Source organism: Lichenostomus cassidix, chromosome 2 (genome assembly GCF_008360975.1).
Source record: "Lichenostomus cassidix isolate B80296 chromosome 2, HeHo_3.0, whole genome shotgun sequence".
In the NCBI taxonomy this organism is placed as follows: domain Eukaryota; kingdom Metazoa; phylum Chordata; class Aves; order Passeriformes; family Meliphagidae; genus Lichenostomus; species Lichenostomus cassidix.
Window position 1 is genome coordinate 18861290 of NC_139482.1, and position 17113 is coordinate 18878402.

Below are 17113 nucleotides of genomic sequence, written 5' to 3' on the forward strand. Positions count from 1 at the left end.
AAATGTGACTATGCATTAAGAAAAAGAATTCTGTCCTGGTGGTGGGATCAATAGTATCCCTGATATTATTAAATTGAAGGACTATACAGGAAATGATGCCCATGGAATTGCTCTATTGAGGATCACTGACAGGAAGGAAGATACAAATAATATTTAAGCTAAATATTCAAACTATAAATTTAAAAGCTAAACCAGCAGGCAACGAAACAGAGGCAGGCTTGGTCAAACTGAGAGCTCACTATGAGACCACGATACTCTTTAGTTTTAAGACTTCTTTTATGCACAGACAAGTTTTTCTACTTTTAATAAAGTGCATTAGAGAAGTCATTGCAGAATTGCCTTATCATTTGTCCAGCTGAGGGAAATTTAATCTCAACCATTTATTTTCTTCCTTGCTCAGACTTGCAGTGGGGACACAGCAACAGGCATGCTGACGCTGCTGTCAGTAGCTGAGAGTAATTGCTCTCAAATCCCAAGGGCTGTAAAACTCAATCCCTTCTGTTGTTTTTGCCAGTCAGAATCAGACATCTTCACTTCCATGAGTGACTGGGACTGATAAGGGAGAAGCGTTCTTTTGGCAGAAACTCTGGGTCAAAATGCAAAATCCAACAAAAGACTGTTTATCAGTAGGAAATTCACCAGTATTGTTCTGATAGGGGCAAGAGGCTTTTCAGGTATAAACTACTGGGGTTGCTAATATTTGCATTTCAAACAACATCTAGAGAAAGTAAAGAAAGGAGAGAAAAAAGACAGAAGGGTGACTTCAGTTGGCAGCAACTCTATTTTAGTTAAAAGCAATACACAGCAGGAGATATCAGTGACATCCACAGGAATAAATAAATCACTTCACTACAGAAAAAAAAAATTATTTTGCACTGAAATAGCCACAATTTTCTATGCTTGCAAGTACTATGTTAGGTGGGGTGGAGAAAATAAGATAAAGTTGAGTTTGGTTTGATTTAGCATGCTCAGCATGCTGGTTTTTGCTCAGAACTGAATCTTCTTCTGTCATACAGTTGCAATCATTCATTCTGTTCTAAGACTTTATATGAAAAATTATGTTTTCCTCACATTTTTGCTGGTGTAAAGCAATAAAACTTTACTGCACTCAGCTCAAGCTTGACTATGATTTAATCTATTATTTTATTGCTGGATTTATTTTTGATATTTGAAGTTTGTGAAAGACTATTGTTTTGATGTAGTATCTCTATACAATGGCAACAAATTTGAAAGTAATTCACATGATCTAAAGTTATTTTGCAAAGTTTTTCACCTTCTGCTCATGCCAATGCAAGCTATGTATCAGAGACTTCATTTCTCTTCTTGTCAGTGTTCTACCCTGCACTAGTGTGACTGCAGTCACAAGGAAGATCTGTGATTAAGAGACCAAAGCTATATATCCAGAGGGAGAATCTCTTCTGTATGGAGCTACACATAGCCTAAAACATAGGAAATCACTTGAAAAATTATGCACATTTTAAACCATGGAAAAATTATGATGCAAATTCGTTCAATGCACAATTGTATATTAATGCATTAACTGTACATTATTGCATTATTAAGCCTTTTCCAGTGCTCAGTAGCCAGACCTGCATAAGCAAGTTCTGTAAGTAAGGTAAAACACGAATGCATTTGTGGATCCCTTCGTGGTGAATACTGGGGAACCAGCACCCACACCAGATCATTTCAGAGATCACCTTCTTTCTCAGTAAATGCAAAAAACAAACAGGCAGCAAGAACTTCTGTTACCTGCCCTCATCATCTGTATGGCTACAGGGATTAACAGAACAACTAGTCACATCATCACCATAAAGCTGAGTTTATTTTAACAATATTAATACTAATCTAGTTAATAAAAGTGAGTTATTATAGAGCATACTATTATTTTACAAGAGTTTATGAAGAAAGGTAGTATATTTGTCTTATTTTTGTCCTTGCTTGAAAGAAGACATGCTGAACTAGACATATTCATGAAGATGTATTTTCACACTCACTGCTTTTGCAAGGACTTACAGTGTTTGCAGCAACAAATTCCACCTGACACATTGCACTTCATAGGCTCTATTTATCATAAGTAAAAGGCACTACTAAATGTCCTGAGCACAATAAACAAAAGCAGTAGATTACACAACAAGAAAAAACCCAAAACAACCCTGACCCTCAAAACAGGAGAGAAGAATCTCAAGAAAGATGCGGAAAAAAAAGGAAATATAGTCTTGAAATTATGAGATTGTGAAGTCCCAGAAATTTGAGAAACAAACTGTCTAGAAAGAAGAATTCTGACAGTCTCAAAGTTATTTCAGGTAGAAGGCTTTAATGTTTGGCTTTGTGACCCGTGGGAAGAAATATGGTTTAGCTCATATCTTCAAGGGAGCCTCTCTGAAACTGTCATTTGCCATAAAGCCAAGAAGCCAAATTGTTGCAATGCATCACCAGAATCCTGTCTTTTTGGGGTTGCCCCTTACAGCTGGTTTAGACTGCTGACAACGTATTTCTTTACCTGTCCCAAGGCTAACTGCTTTGGGGATTTCTCTCAGACTATAAAATTTGCACCCATCTCTATAAGATGGGATCTCACTCTTTTTATGTCACTCTCTTGTCTCCCTTCAGAGCTTTGTCTCTCTCTCTGTAGCTATTTTATACAATGGGAATGAAAACATAATAAGAATATGACCCTCCTCTGCATTTGAGCTCCAAACTACCAATTGCAAATAAAGTAAATGGGACTAACCTCCACCCTTGGGAAACTTTTTGGATTTGCAACATTATAGTCTCTAATTGGCACACTGTAATAACCCTACTAAAGCAGAAGAGGAATCCTTTCAAGATAGTCATACTGCTTTATAAAGCATTTATGATATGCATTTGTTATCCCTTGATTTTACCCTATAATTTACAGTTAGCTGTCAGGTCTCCTATCTGGCTTACAGCAGAAACTTGTTCTGTACATCCTTTGCTTTTCCTCTGGCAACATCCACCTTTGTGGGTTTGTGCCACCACAACTCTGCACCTGTGGACCGCAACATTCCTATTCTCCAGCAACACAATGGGACTTGGAGGTCTTACCTTCTTCTTCCCAAGGCCCTGCTCTTTTCTGAAGGTCTAGCACATCAAATGGCTATGGCCACTGCTTCTGCTAGTCTCGGCAATTTAGCTCAAGACCAGTCCAAGAGAACATCTTTACTTAAAAAAAGCACATGAATGTGTATATCATTTTGCAGGAGTCTTTTCCTGAATCGCAGTGCCAGACATATGCAGGAGACAAAACAGAGATGTGAAGAGAGACAGCAAATGTCCTGGGGTCCCTGGTGGCTACACTGCTCCATTTTTGGACCAGAGAGGCTGCACCCTAAAGAGAACCTCACCATTATCACCTTTCCTACACATAGGAAAGGTTTTGATTATTGGAGAGGTATGACGAACCAATCCACAATGTACTTTTAGGGAGAGCTTTAGAAGTTCTGCACTTCATGCTCCCACTCAAGCTGATGTTAAAAATAACCTCTGGATCAGGGCTGATGGCTGATCCAGCATGGTGAGTCTGTGAAGTTAAACAACAATTCCAGTAATTCCAGTGGGAGAAAATACATCAAAAATGTCATTACCTTAAAATAAAAGGAAATCCACTGGAACTAAATTGTGCTCCACACATTTTTGTTTTTCTTATTTTTCACCTTATGACTATATGGATTTGATAAAACAAGAAATATTTAATTTTAAATAGTGAGCAGAAATTTCTGCCTGCTGCCTTCCATTTTGTCCTTGCCTGTTTTGGGGGGATACTTTGGGTTTCTTTTTATTTTGTTATTCTTGTTGATTTTGGGTTTTTGTTTTTTTGTTTTGTTTTCTTTGCAGGGAGGGGTAGGTGTGAGAGAGACAATAAAGGCTGTTTGGTTTGGGTTTATAAATCTGGACAGAAAGTAAACTCATCATTATAAAGAAGGACAAAAATAATATCAACTGAAAACATGTTCATCACTGTCAGTCTTAATATTAAAGAAGTCTGCATTTGCATGGTAAGCCTACAAAATACTTTAGAGAGAAACACTATCTGTAAAGGAGGGATGCTGTCATCCTGTAGCATCACTAAATAGAAGTGGCAGGTTATACTCATTCTCTGGATTTTCTTTAGCAAGCACTGCAATGTACAAAGAGGAAGGATTTAAAATAATCAATAAACTCTCCAGCACTGCCGATAAACTCCCAAGCTGCAGAAGACTGCAGCATACAGATTCTTCCTCTGTGGATATCTGTTGTATACCCTACCTCCTCTGTAAGGCCAGGCATCAAGGGTTTTTTTGTGAGATGCCTGTGTGTTAAGGTAGGGATTTTCAATGGAATCCAATAATGTGTAAAACCACAACTCAGTTATCTTATTGTGCTGAAAAGACCTTAGAAAAAGAGGTTTGCAACAGAACACAAAACCTGAATTCAATAAACTTTTCAGGTTAAGACACTGTAAAGCCATTAATCTGTCACGAAAGATGTTCCTGGAAAAATACCATTCTATGTATAACCATTTGCAAGTGTTCCTTTTTTCCCCCCAATCTTACTATCCATAAGTGTTAGAGATGGAGCTCTGACCATTTTGTTTCGTAGGAGCTTGGAACCCAATTGAACAGAGACACTGCTTAGGGATCTATGGGTAAGCCAGGGAAAGATCAGCTAGAAAAACTTCCCTGTACCTGAGACAGCTTGCACTTTACCTGCTGAAACAACTAGAAGCAAGATTGATCTGTGTTGAGCCCGAATGAATTGCTACAAGTATGGGCAGATAGGGATTACAAGAGGCAAAATGGAAGTTATAAAATCAACATGAAATTCAAAACGACAATTTACCAACCACTGACTTTCATGTTTGTACAAGAGGAAACATAATTAGCGCTGTGCAAAGTGGGAAGCTTAAAAACAACAAACACAAAACACACCTCTCAGAAAGCACTATATTTTTACTCATGCAGTAGACATGCCATTGTCTCTGCAGATGGGTTTTATATTGCATTGCTTTTTTTTTTTGTTGTGTAACATAACAACCCAAAATCTGAAAGCTGGTTTTTTTTTCCTCTGAGAGTGAGTTTTGCAGAACTGAAAAAAACCCAACAACACTGTTGTTTTGGAGGCAGATTATAATGACTGAAGATTTTAAGTGTAATTTATTCCAAGCTATATTTTATTGAAAAGCAGGACGTAGATTTTATCAATAACAAAACTCCAACCCCATACTTACAAAACCCCAACAAAAACAACAACAACCACCAAAGAACCAAAAAACCCAGGACAGAGGGCTATCTGGCACTTGAACAAGAAATTAAGCTTGAAGACAACACAAAGTAGAGGGAGAATGTCCCAAGACATTACATAGATGGACTTGACCCATCTTATTCTTTGGAAGTCCAAAAATCAAATAATGTGCAATTTTTTTCCAATGACAAACCTAAATATTTTTCCCCTTCCTCATTTCTCTAGCGTATTTTCTCTTTTGTGTCTGGATATCACTCTCCATAGAGATAAAGCAAAGTCTTACAAATTGAGGTGTTTTCACCAGCTTCAAAAAAGAATTCAATTTTATTCTATTTTAATACTATTTCCTTTTCCAGTTCTCCAGCAAGAACTGCTAAAACATGGGACTTCTCTTAACTGTTTACCAGCAAAGAAGCAGACATCCTCAAGAGACCATCTTCAAAAGTGAAAAGACAGGTTGCAGCCTCAGGACAAGACAAAATTCCAGCTTCCATGTGCTGAAAGGTTCACAAATACAAAGACCAGAGGTACTCTTCCCCATCAGTGTTTGAATACACTGAAGGAAATGTCCTAATTTTTTACTTACCCCCAGTCAAAGACAAAATTAATTAAAATATAGATGGAATGAGTATCTACCTCAATCTGTGTGGTGTTGTCATGTCCCTCTTCAAGCAGCAGGTCTGTGAAACCACCTGGCTCTGAGGAATCCTGCCCCATGCTGGCTCTGTTGGTGTCCACTGATTTGAGGGACTCTGAGTGCCTTCTCCACCTGTGGCTGCTCACATATGAATCCACCTGCACATTTTCCTCCACGCCAGGGAAGCTCTGAAGAACTTCATAAAACACACCTGTTTGACAAGAAAAGAGAGGCAAAACAAAGCAAGATAATAAGTGAACAGAGCACTGGTTTGCTAATCATAATTCAAAACCTAAGGATTTTTTTAGAAAGGTTTTGTACCACTCCATAAAATAGCCATTTGTATCCTTAATAAAGATTCTATGCAACATAAGAGTTTAAAAGAACTGTTCCACTTTTACAAAATTCAGGGATTTGGACTATATTTTGTAGACTCCTCTAAACATCCCAAATGTTTTATTTTTCTGCTTGTTTTCTGTCTGGGAAAAGCTTTTCTGGTAACTTTTGTAACCTTAATACATGTCTACCCATGGCTGAAACTTTCCAAAATGTAGTAAGTCTAACAAAAAATATTTTAATTGCCTAAAAAAACAAATGTAGAAGAGACAGAGAAACACTTGTACAGACTTAGTTTTTCCTACTGATTTTATGTCGAAAGAGCTTGGAAGCCATGGTGAAAGGCAAATAAACATTCTGAAAGATGTGAAATTCTCATAAACAGCTGTTCCAGTGCAAAAAAATAAAGCTGCCCTGCTGTAGAAGTGATAAACATGAATGATGTGTGACGTCTGCAGACACCCACTATATCTTCTGCAAAGGGTGAGCAGTTGGGTGGTGTGTTTAACATATTTTGGATGTTTTCATGCTCATTTGCAACTTTTTCATACTAGTAAAACTATCAGCAAAACAAACCTATAAAACTATCACCGGACAACTATTAATTCTTCAGAAGTTTCTATTTTGCCCAATCCAAAAACTCATCAAAGTATTTTTCTGTTAATTTATTTTTGTTAACATCATCAAGAGAGCGTGAAGTAAGTTTGCATATTTTGCACTAAAAATCAGATATGCTTTTCATACTGTCTTTGTGTCTAAAAGGAGAAGTAGAGGAGTGCTCTGTGCTTTTGATGTGCCAGGAAGAAGGTGATTTGGTTCAAAAAACAGAAAAAGAAAATTCTCAAAAGAAGTGGCAAAGTAAGGGAAAATACTGAAGGGATAGACCGGTAAAATATTATTTGAAGAAACACTTCCCTTGCTTTTACAGAAGATTCTGAACAAAAGATGGCACCACCTCCAAGGTCCTTAATAAGCATCGTGCATGTTGGCTAAGTACAGAACAGATGGGAAAACAGAAAATTACCTATCAAAGGTTTAAATAAGTGAGATTTTCCTACATCACAGCAGGGACAGGTCTAGGAGCCATGGGTATAGAAAAGTTTGTCAGACATTGTTTTTGGCAGACCAGAAAGTGTTACAATACAGAAACTATATCTAATACACTTTGGGGTCTAGGTGGTTCCATTTTTCTGTCAAACTCCCCTAAATCTGCTGAACTTATTTCCTAAAGTACTTGATCAGCCTCAACCAAACCAAACTTTGTGAGACAAAGTTTCTGTCACCTAGAGAAATCAGAATTTAGTTTACATGCAAAAGAAGAAATCTCAGGCCATATCTTCCCTCAGACCTCAAGTAATCAGACTTCTTTTAATTGGTGGCTTTCTGAAGCCTGTTTCCTCGCATTTCTTAAAAGCTTTAGAATATTGTCTTCAACAAACTGCCACTGTGCTCCGTATTTTATCAGGCAATCAGCAGCCCAATGCAGAGGGACAGCTGAATGGATGAACTTGCTCCTCCACAGTCCTTATCAAAACCTATCCAAAGCAGCCCTCCCTGCTCCCCTTGCAGGCACTCTCCATGCTGTTATGGGGATAAGGCACGGGGAAGCTGACAGACAGGGCAAACTCCTCAGATCCACGGGCAAACTGGGCTTCCCGCCTGTGATCCACAATGTGCCAGAGGCTGTGGATGTATCCACAATGCCATGGAGCATTGTGTGTCCTCCTGCTGCTGCTGAGGCTGTAAGACACTGCTAAGGCTGACTGAGACACCACAGCACCTTCTGCAAGCCATGGGGAGCCCAGGTCACAGCACAGCACATCAGGGACACATCTGCAGGACCCCTTTGCCTTCCCCTGAAGCACCTTTTCTGGATGGTCTTGGTGGCTCAAAATCCACACTCAGGCAAAAAAAGCATTTTACCCTGATTTTGCACTTCCACTCCAGCCTACTCTTCACATGGCTATCATACATGCTTGACATGTTGAGGCAATCAGAATTAGCAAACAGAACATGTGAAAGTTAGGGGAGAGTTTTAAATCTCATACACCTCATGCTGAGACCCATTTGTAAAGAAAAGCAATTACAATTTGTTCTGCCACATCCTGAACAGAAATGAATGTGGTTTTTAACCTTTAAGGTGTTTGTAACTTGTTTTTTTAAATTATAATAATTTAATGATGGTGAGAAGGAAAGAAACGTGTTGGGGTATTTCAACTAACTTGGAAATTCTAAACTATTTTCTCCATATTTTTTTTCACAGTATGATTGCATCATGGAATCTGCAAAATTTGGCTTGAGCCATTCCCCATTACAGAGATTTTTGATGTCACTAGTGCACAGCTTTCATCCCCTTTCAAATATATTAATTATGTGATTTTTCTCTTTGAGACATAGAAAATGTTCTAAAAAATACTGTTTCTGCCATTACACTGACAAATACTTTTTACAGGTACAAGCTATACTGGCACAAGGAAGCTTTAGACACATCTAAATGTACTCAGAATACATTATACACTTCTAAATTGCATAGTAGCAGGAATTAAATGCATGAAGTGATAAATTTTCAGTTTTAAACTAGTCTTTGGAGGCTTTTTCACCATTACCTGTGAAATTTGTAAAACACTATTATCAATAGACTAGTCAACTGTGCTAGACGGGCAGCATGGAGATAGTGACCTACAATGTGAGATAAAATCAGGATGTGATTTCAAGGAATAAAGAGAGAAATGTACTGTGTGATTCTTCCTTCATTAAACCTTTTCCTTAAACTACAGGGGATGAAAAGAGAGAGGTGACAAGCTTGGCTAGACCAGCTCTGCTCCAGCATGTCCTCTCTGTTTATCCCAGCAGATCTCTAATGCCGAGAAAATTATAAACATTTTTGAAATGAGCTGAGCAGGATGTTTTACTTTTATGTAAATAAAACTTAGATAAATTTTCAGATAATGGATACATAAATTAATTTTAAGTTCTAAAAGGAGGCAGTCCATGAAGAAGAAGCGTACGGAGACCTAAAATTCCAACACTTTACAAGATAGAACTGTTTCTGGTTGAAATTTCTGTGTAGCTGAGAAATCACATAAATGGCCTCTTAGAGGAAATGTACCAAGATATTATAGTCTTATCTTTTAGATCTTGGAGCTCTCACTTAATTAACACTGAAGGAGAACTTGTCATTTAAATCAATTGGAAAGAAGCCAAATGCTGTAATATCTGATTTATAATGAAATCACAATATTGGCAAACACAGATGAGTTGCAACTTGTTCAACTTTTATGAATAGACATGTGAAACTACAGCAAGCCTTCAAAGCTGTTAAAGCTGGAACTACAGCTTTCAACTGATATTTTTATGTGTAAACCATCAGAGTGTTATATATAGTGCTATCACTGGCATGCCACTATCTCTGTGGGAATGTCTGTATGGCTGATACTGTACTGCACTATTTTGGAAGCAGTAAAAATAGAGGAAGGTCTTTCCAATGAATATGTAATGAAGATAGTGTTTTGGCCTGATCCTCCAGCTCTTGCTCTTGATGTTTTCATAAACTTAGTTATGAAAATCATTATGTCTGCAGCTCCTTTCCTCCTTGGGTGATATTAAAATTAAAGATTTCAGCTCTGTGTTAGAGGCAACAGGGTGGGGGCAAGGCAGACAAATCTATAAAAAATTTCACTGCTCTGAGATTATTTGGTGACTGTTGGGAAGATCAGGAACTCTTGCCATGGTTGGCCAGTTCAGCCCTTCATAGCTGATGTGATTGATCAGAACTTCCACCAAAGGCTTTAAGGGAATAGGAGCATCATTCACACAAACTGGAAAGACTTGCACAGAATATTTAGAGAAGACATTGAGGAATGGCAATGGGTGAAAATTACAGGCAGAATCACTTTCACTCATATCTAAAACAGGTGTTTCTAATTTCCTTCTGTACAGGTTTACATGCTCACATGAAAAAGAAAGTTTTTGGCATCTATTGCTTAAACCACCGTGTACTCAGGTAACAGTTTTTTACCACTTGAGCTTGAGCATTTTAACAGGTACTAAACAAGCTTTCAAATATGTTAAACTAAACTGATGGAAGGTACACATCCAAAACTTCTATCTTGTGCATCAGGACCTTTTGAGGTGGCTCTGAGGTTTTGGGCAGGAAGATGTGTGTCCCGTACCATGAAATACATAGAACTGCTTAACACTTAGGTCATTAACATAAACCAATACTGTCTGTCCACTTCAATATTCTGAATTATACAAATGGCTCTAACAGATCAGAAATGCTGGGCTATACCTCAAAGATTTGCTGAAAGGGAAGAAGATGCCTAACTATGGTAGGGACATGGGTTCTCTGCTTTGCCAAGCCTGTCCTCAAAGAAAAGGAAAAATTCTACGCAAATAAGCCCAAAATGCAACAACTGAACCTGACAAGTAAGACAGCTCTGCTTTTGTAAGGAAGTCTGGCCTACATAAAGCTTTATTTACAAGGAAGCAACAACAAAATAGAAACTTTATATTTTTACAGGCGGCAATGCAACCAAAGGAGAAAGAAAGGCTGTTTGGGAAAAAAAAAAAAAGCAAATATGCAAATATTCTTCCATTCATTCAACTAGTTTTGGGGTTTCTCCCCTATTCCATGATGTCCAACAAAGTTTTGTGGAGTGTTTCAGCACATCAGAATTTCAGAATTGCATTTCTGAAACGTGTGTGTTATTTACATTTCATGATTGCACATATTTAAGCCAACTCTGCAATTTGACTAATTTCATAAATGCACCATAATCAGCAAGATTTTTTTTGAAAGACTAGAAATACTCATACATTGAAACCACTATTCAGCAGATTGCTTGTGAGATACATGATCAACTTTCTAAATATGCTCCAGGCCAAATGCCAGGAAAATCAAGTATCAAATACACAAATTTATTCATCAAGGAACAGAAAATGCCATCATACTACTTTAGCTTAAGTAACTTTCTGTAGCCTGTCTTACAAGTCTTTATTTCTATTACGACCCTTTTAGTAAGGAGGAGAAACCAACAACAGCTAGTGGAAGATATGAATACTGGTCCCATGAAGTTATAGATGCTTTCAAAACATAAATATGCCTTTAAATGGTTCTCCAGGTAGAGGGCTTATACACTGAATCACCAATATCACAGCAAAAATTAACAATACTTCTCATAAAAAAAAAATATGGTTTAAATTAACTCTGCATATGAAGAACTCAACAAAATAGAGACTTCTTTCTTCTCCTGCACCTGATTCATGGGCCTAGGACCAATTCTATCTCTGAATTTAAATTAGGAAAGATATAACAGCTAAGTTAGACTTTCAATATGTCCATGATAATGTTACAACAAATTTCTTAACAAATTAAAAAAAGAACATGATTTTTAAAAACTATCCCACACTGATAATTAGCAAACAAATAGCTGTGTGAGTTTGGCCCATGATTTTAAATACAACAAAAGACCAGATCTTCATAGATTCTTTTTAATGCTTGTCTGAAATGGAATTGTAATAATATGTGGGTAAATAATGCTTAGCATGATCCTATTTTCCCCAACTAGGAATGAGAATTTATGAGGCCTGCAAAGGGAATCAGAGGTCAATGATGATGAAATTCTGAATGATGGAAGATGGTGTTCACTGTACTGCTCTTGAACTGTTTGCTCAGAACAAAAAAATAGTATCTAAAACAATAACACTATCTTGATGCACATTTTCCTTGCAATTATGCAGTAAGTAGCGACTAAGACTCATGTCCAATACAGACTCAGTATCAATAATAATAGGTATTATGGCAGGGAAATAACATAACTGGTAATCTCCTTCCACATCCATTTTATCAACAATATGAACTCAGACTTTTCCCTTCACAACTGCTTTCTATTCAATAATTATTTTTCACCACTACAAGAGGTCCCAAACAGCATATTACCACACTTCTAGAACTTTAGCTTTGTCACAGCTACCACTGCTGCAGGATGGGGTATTGTATTTTTTGGGGGTTTTTTTTTGGTTGGTTCTTTTTTTCATTTTTTTTGCTTTTGGGTTATTTTGTTTGTTTGGTTGGTTGGTTTGGTTTGGTTTTGGTTTTAGGTTTTGGGGGGGGTTTTTGTTAGATTTAATTGCCTAATTGACTTTCATTTTGCAATTATCTATGTAATCATACTGGTAAATTAAAATGGTATAAGTCAAGATCTGAGTCCATTGGTAACAATACTGTTACTTTGATTAGCCTGCAGCAACCCTGAGGAAATACTGTTAAATTCCAGCTTCACTTGTATTCTCCAGCTACATAAACACAGTAATTTGCACATTGAATTTACAAGCAATCTGTTTATGGCTTTATAACTTATTACAGATTTGTTTTTCTATTCTTCTTGTCAGTTTCACCTGGGGACCAAGACCTAAATTTATTTCTAACTGGATACATACAGAATCAGAAAAATATAACTTATGTCTTAAAGAAGGCTTGCTGACTTGAAGATGCTAGGTAATAAGAAGAAGGAGAGAGAATTTTGGTAAGTATGCAGTGACATCAGTCATCACCAAAAACCTAGCCAGTATCAAGACTTTGAAGCTATTAAAAGAAAAAGAGTATTTAAAAAGGAAAAAAAGTGTTCTAATTTGATGTGCTTAGGTTTTTTGCACACACAATCTATATGGGTTTAAGTTGCTTTCACAACAGAGGTTAAAACAGTGACAAGAGCCCCGGGAAGGCTGATCATAACAGAAGTGGAAGGCATGTAAGATTCCACACCTACTAGGTGCTTACATGTCATGCACATCTGCATCCCACACTTGCAGGTCTTTTTTGTATTGTTTTGGAACGACAAAAACACAATTATGATTAAGCTAACAATGCAGAGTGTAATCCCTTATCTCAATCCTCCACTTTCTGAGACAGGAAGACAAAATCACCTTGAAAAGAAAGATAATGAAGTTGGAATTGATTCTGGTTTAGGCTTTCCTTAAAAAAAAGAAAAAAAAAGAAAAGAAGCTCTAATAGACTTAGATGCCCAGCCATGGTAAATTCAATTTGAGTACTACTCACTTAATCTTTGCACACTATACTAATATGTTCAATATCCACATCCCCAGTAGCACTTGCAATAATTATTAGTAATGCAGACACTCAGCTGTACATAGATGAATATTTAGCACATACTAAGCTTCCAAAAGGAAGTGTATCTGTAATGTTCTTATGTCCCTGGCACACAACTTGCAATATTAATAATTGTATTTACTTGGGGATAATCAAAATACAGCATAGAAAAGCAAGAAGTCAACACATTTTAAATAATTTGAGGCTTTCTGATTAACTATTGTAGCAATAATATCGAAATGTTAATTCATGTGTATTTTATGTGTTTTCTCTCCAAACCTCCCTACATCACAAACCCTTGCTAAACTACAGAACTACTTGTTTAAAAAGCAGCAAAAAGTAAAGAATTCAACAAAAAAATGCCCTGCCAAGAGAAACGGAGATCTCTCTATAATATTCTATTTATATGCAAATTCTTGCTTTTCCAAACTCAATTCAAAGGTTTTCCAGAGAATACTAATACCAACTGTACTTTATTTAAACACACTGTAAAAAGTTTATAAATTTTTTTCTGGTCGGTAACTGGATTACAGTATGATTGCTGGTGTTGGGCAGTAGCATTAGAGCTCTCTCCTTTGTGTGCACCTCACAGTTCCAACCTGAGAGCATCTTTCTTTTTTCTGAAGGATCTAGCAAACCTAGGCACTAGAACAACATAAGTATACCAAAGAAATGCATAAAAAAAAGGAACTAGGCATTCATCATTTGAACCGCAGCATTTGTCTGGAACGCCTTTTGCATGACTTGTTGAGAAGGATGACAGTAAATAACTGGGACGCACTAACCTGTGTTAGCTTAATTATGCCCTTCCCAGGATAGTGCCAAATGCAACTTTGGTAGAAGAGTTATCTTGAGTTTTAGCCTGAGGAAAAGCCAAAGGCTAAGACAGAGGCAAGCCCATTGCTCAAGAAAAGGATTAGCACAGGCAGCACACACAGTGGCTCTGCACTGCAGAGGCAAAGAGCAGCAATTCAGGGACACTGCTCCGGCCAAGGCACTGCTGGTCAGCTCTGCACAGGCTGTCACTCACTGGCGCTGGAGCAGCACCAGAGGGTAATTGGCTTCCTGGGCAGCCCTGTCAGGCTGACTGCGACTCAGGCACAAGGATCAGTGTCAGCATTCCCACCAAAGCAGCCACGCAGGATTCAGCTGTTCAAGCAAAGAGGCACAGATGGAAAAGAGGGCTCACATCTCATCACCATGGAGCTGCCCTACATACAGGCACAGGCAGCAGCACCTCAGGGGCACAGGGTAAAGTCTGAGCAACCTGGCACAGGGCAAATAGAAGAAAGGTGACACAATGGCCTCATCAGGTACAACAAACACTGATCAACACAAACAGATGAAGGATTTCCTGTCCTCCCTTGTCAGTGGTGCCCGACAGACTGAAATCACCCTTAGGAAGTTTGTCTGCCAACAAGGGCAAACTCCTAAGCCTCTCACTATCTCCAAACAGATTTATTAATGAGTTTGTGGCAGTGGGCCAATACACAGCCTACATATAGAGTGCCACTTCTCAGAACTCAACATGTCCTGGACACTTCAAAGAAAGGCAGATCATGCAATGTAACCCCAGCATGACTTAAATATGGCACATTTCTCCTGCTGCCTCCTCAATCCCCTCTGCCCCCATCACAGGAGTGGAAAGGAAGTGGTTTGCAGTATGAGATGTTTCTCAGAGCTCAGGATTTGGAAAACTGGAAACGGTACAAGCAATTGCAGTTGTAGTAGAGAATGTAATAGTATCTGATATTGTAAAAGCTAAAGAAAAAAGCGACGTGATTTTTCTTCCAGTAGAGTGGCAAAAGAGAATTTTTTGCAGATGGGAAAATTAAAATTTACAACTGTTTATGGAGACATAACTTGGGCCTCTCTTCAGCTCAGTACTAAATGCACATATTGATTTCAGTCAGATCCATAAATTTAAACCCCTTCACTTTTATTATGGATCAAACCAGGAAATTATATATCTTCTTTCATTTTCTGTACACAAAGGCTTCCTAGACCAACAGTGATTCAGGATTAAGAGAGATTAATCCAGCTACAAGTAAATAGATTGATCATTTGTGGAATTAATGAATTCATTTAATAAACAGAAAAGGCTTAGTGCCAGAACTCACTACACCGTGGTGTCAAGATGGTTTTCAAGAAATGTCCTGCAAAAAGCAGAAGAAGTAAATTGTCATGTTCAAACACAGAGTTGCTTCAAGGGTCAGCAAAAGTAAAGATGGTCTCACTGGGTTTATATGGCAGGGTTACATGTTTATGTTAGTAACGATTGGGAAATACATTAAATGCTAGTATTTTAGAATTCTCAAGATTATCTGATTTTCATGCCTTTGTAGATTGAATTATGCTTACAGTGTTTTCCTTGTGATGCTTTTTTTTTTTTTTTTTGACATGGGATGGTCAAGAAATGAAACCAGTATTTTATTTAAAGAAAAGGACATTGAAGCTTATTTCAAGGTCTATTCACCCTCAGCTTGCAATTGCTGGTCAACTTCAATGTCTCTACATATTTACCCAGTTTCCTCATTTCTGCATATTTTGTTCCAAAAACAATAGTACAAAACTTTAAAAAAGAAGACCTATTGCCTTCCTTTTTCACGCATATGCATGAACTAAGTGTTTAAAGGACTTCTGAAAACGCAGAAGGGATACTAAATTGTAAGGGCTCAAATCTGGCCCAATGCAGCACCATAGATATGGTCCTCTGTAAGAGTAGTGACTAGAGAAGTCAGAACTTTTCCATTTTCCAGGAAGCACATGAGAAACCTCAATTATTATAGTAAACATATACAGTGTAGAGATGGATTCTCTAAAATAAACTAAATATATGCTGCAAAAGTGCAGGTTACTTACATTTTTTAGTATTTTTGCATAATAGCTCAAGGGATGCCTCTCTTTTTCAATCTGTAAGATACAGATAATGAAACTCACTTTCTCTTAAACATGGTCTGTGTTACTGATGAAAAGCACTAGATAATAGCTATACACTATTTTATTACTGAAAGGCCATTGCTTATTTCTTCCTGTCTCTCTCTTTGCAAAATATTTTCTGTCTTGTCTAATGAAGATTAAATTTGTCGCTGAAATCACAATAGGCCTAAATGCCTTCAGCTATTTTTCTTTTCCAGGAGAAATTTTCATTTTAGCTTCAGCTAAAATCAGCTAAAATCCTAGATCAGGAGATCTGCTGGAGAAAAACATCATGTTTCTAGTGCACTAATGGGAGGAAATTAGAGCGGAGATTGTTTTTAAGCTCTGGCACAAAATCTGCCTTGCTAGACTTGATGTGAGACCAAAAGAAAGAAAATCATAGATTAAGGAGGAATTGTTGTGGAAATGTGTTTAGAGTCAAAGAAACAGCTGTATTAAACCCATCAGAAATCAGAGGCATAAAAATACAGATTAAGCCAGTTTTAGATATGAATGATAGAAAGACATTCTTTGTTCGGCAGAAAAGAAATAAACCCTTTGAAAATGGGCAGAGATATTGGAGAAACAGAAGATAAAATATTGCATCAGTCTTGAAACCTGTCAAAGCAATGAAATTATCCAGAAAATGTTTAATTGGGCTGCCCGATACATGCAGTATTGAATATTGCCTTTGTCTTCTACCAAAAGGCAGACAAGCTAGTACTGTGGATTGTGCAGATCTGGGGAGTGCAGGAAGGGCATGTTTTCACAGTTTTTAACTGATCAGCAGAACTGGAAGGACTCAACTCCTATAAAGGAATTTTAGAGCTTACAGATAAAGCCTGTTTTTTAATATATGTTACATTTGA

The 17113-nt window shown here is 37.5% G+C and overlaps 1 protein-coding gene across 1 annotated transcript in view; it reads right to left on the bottom strand.

The window, feature by feature from the left end:
• The window catches only part of PLXDC2 (plexin domain containing 2), a 247461-nt gene that overhangs the window by 128343 nt on the left and 102005 nt on the right, over positions 1–17113 (bottom strand). Inside the window, exon 2 of the mRNA XM_085050565.1 lies at positions 5878–6089. Coding sequence (XP_084906691.1) covers positions 5878–6089 — 212 coding nt within the window. The remainder of the gene's footprint in view (positions 1–5877; positions 6090–17113) is intronic.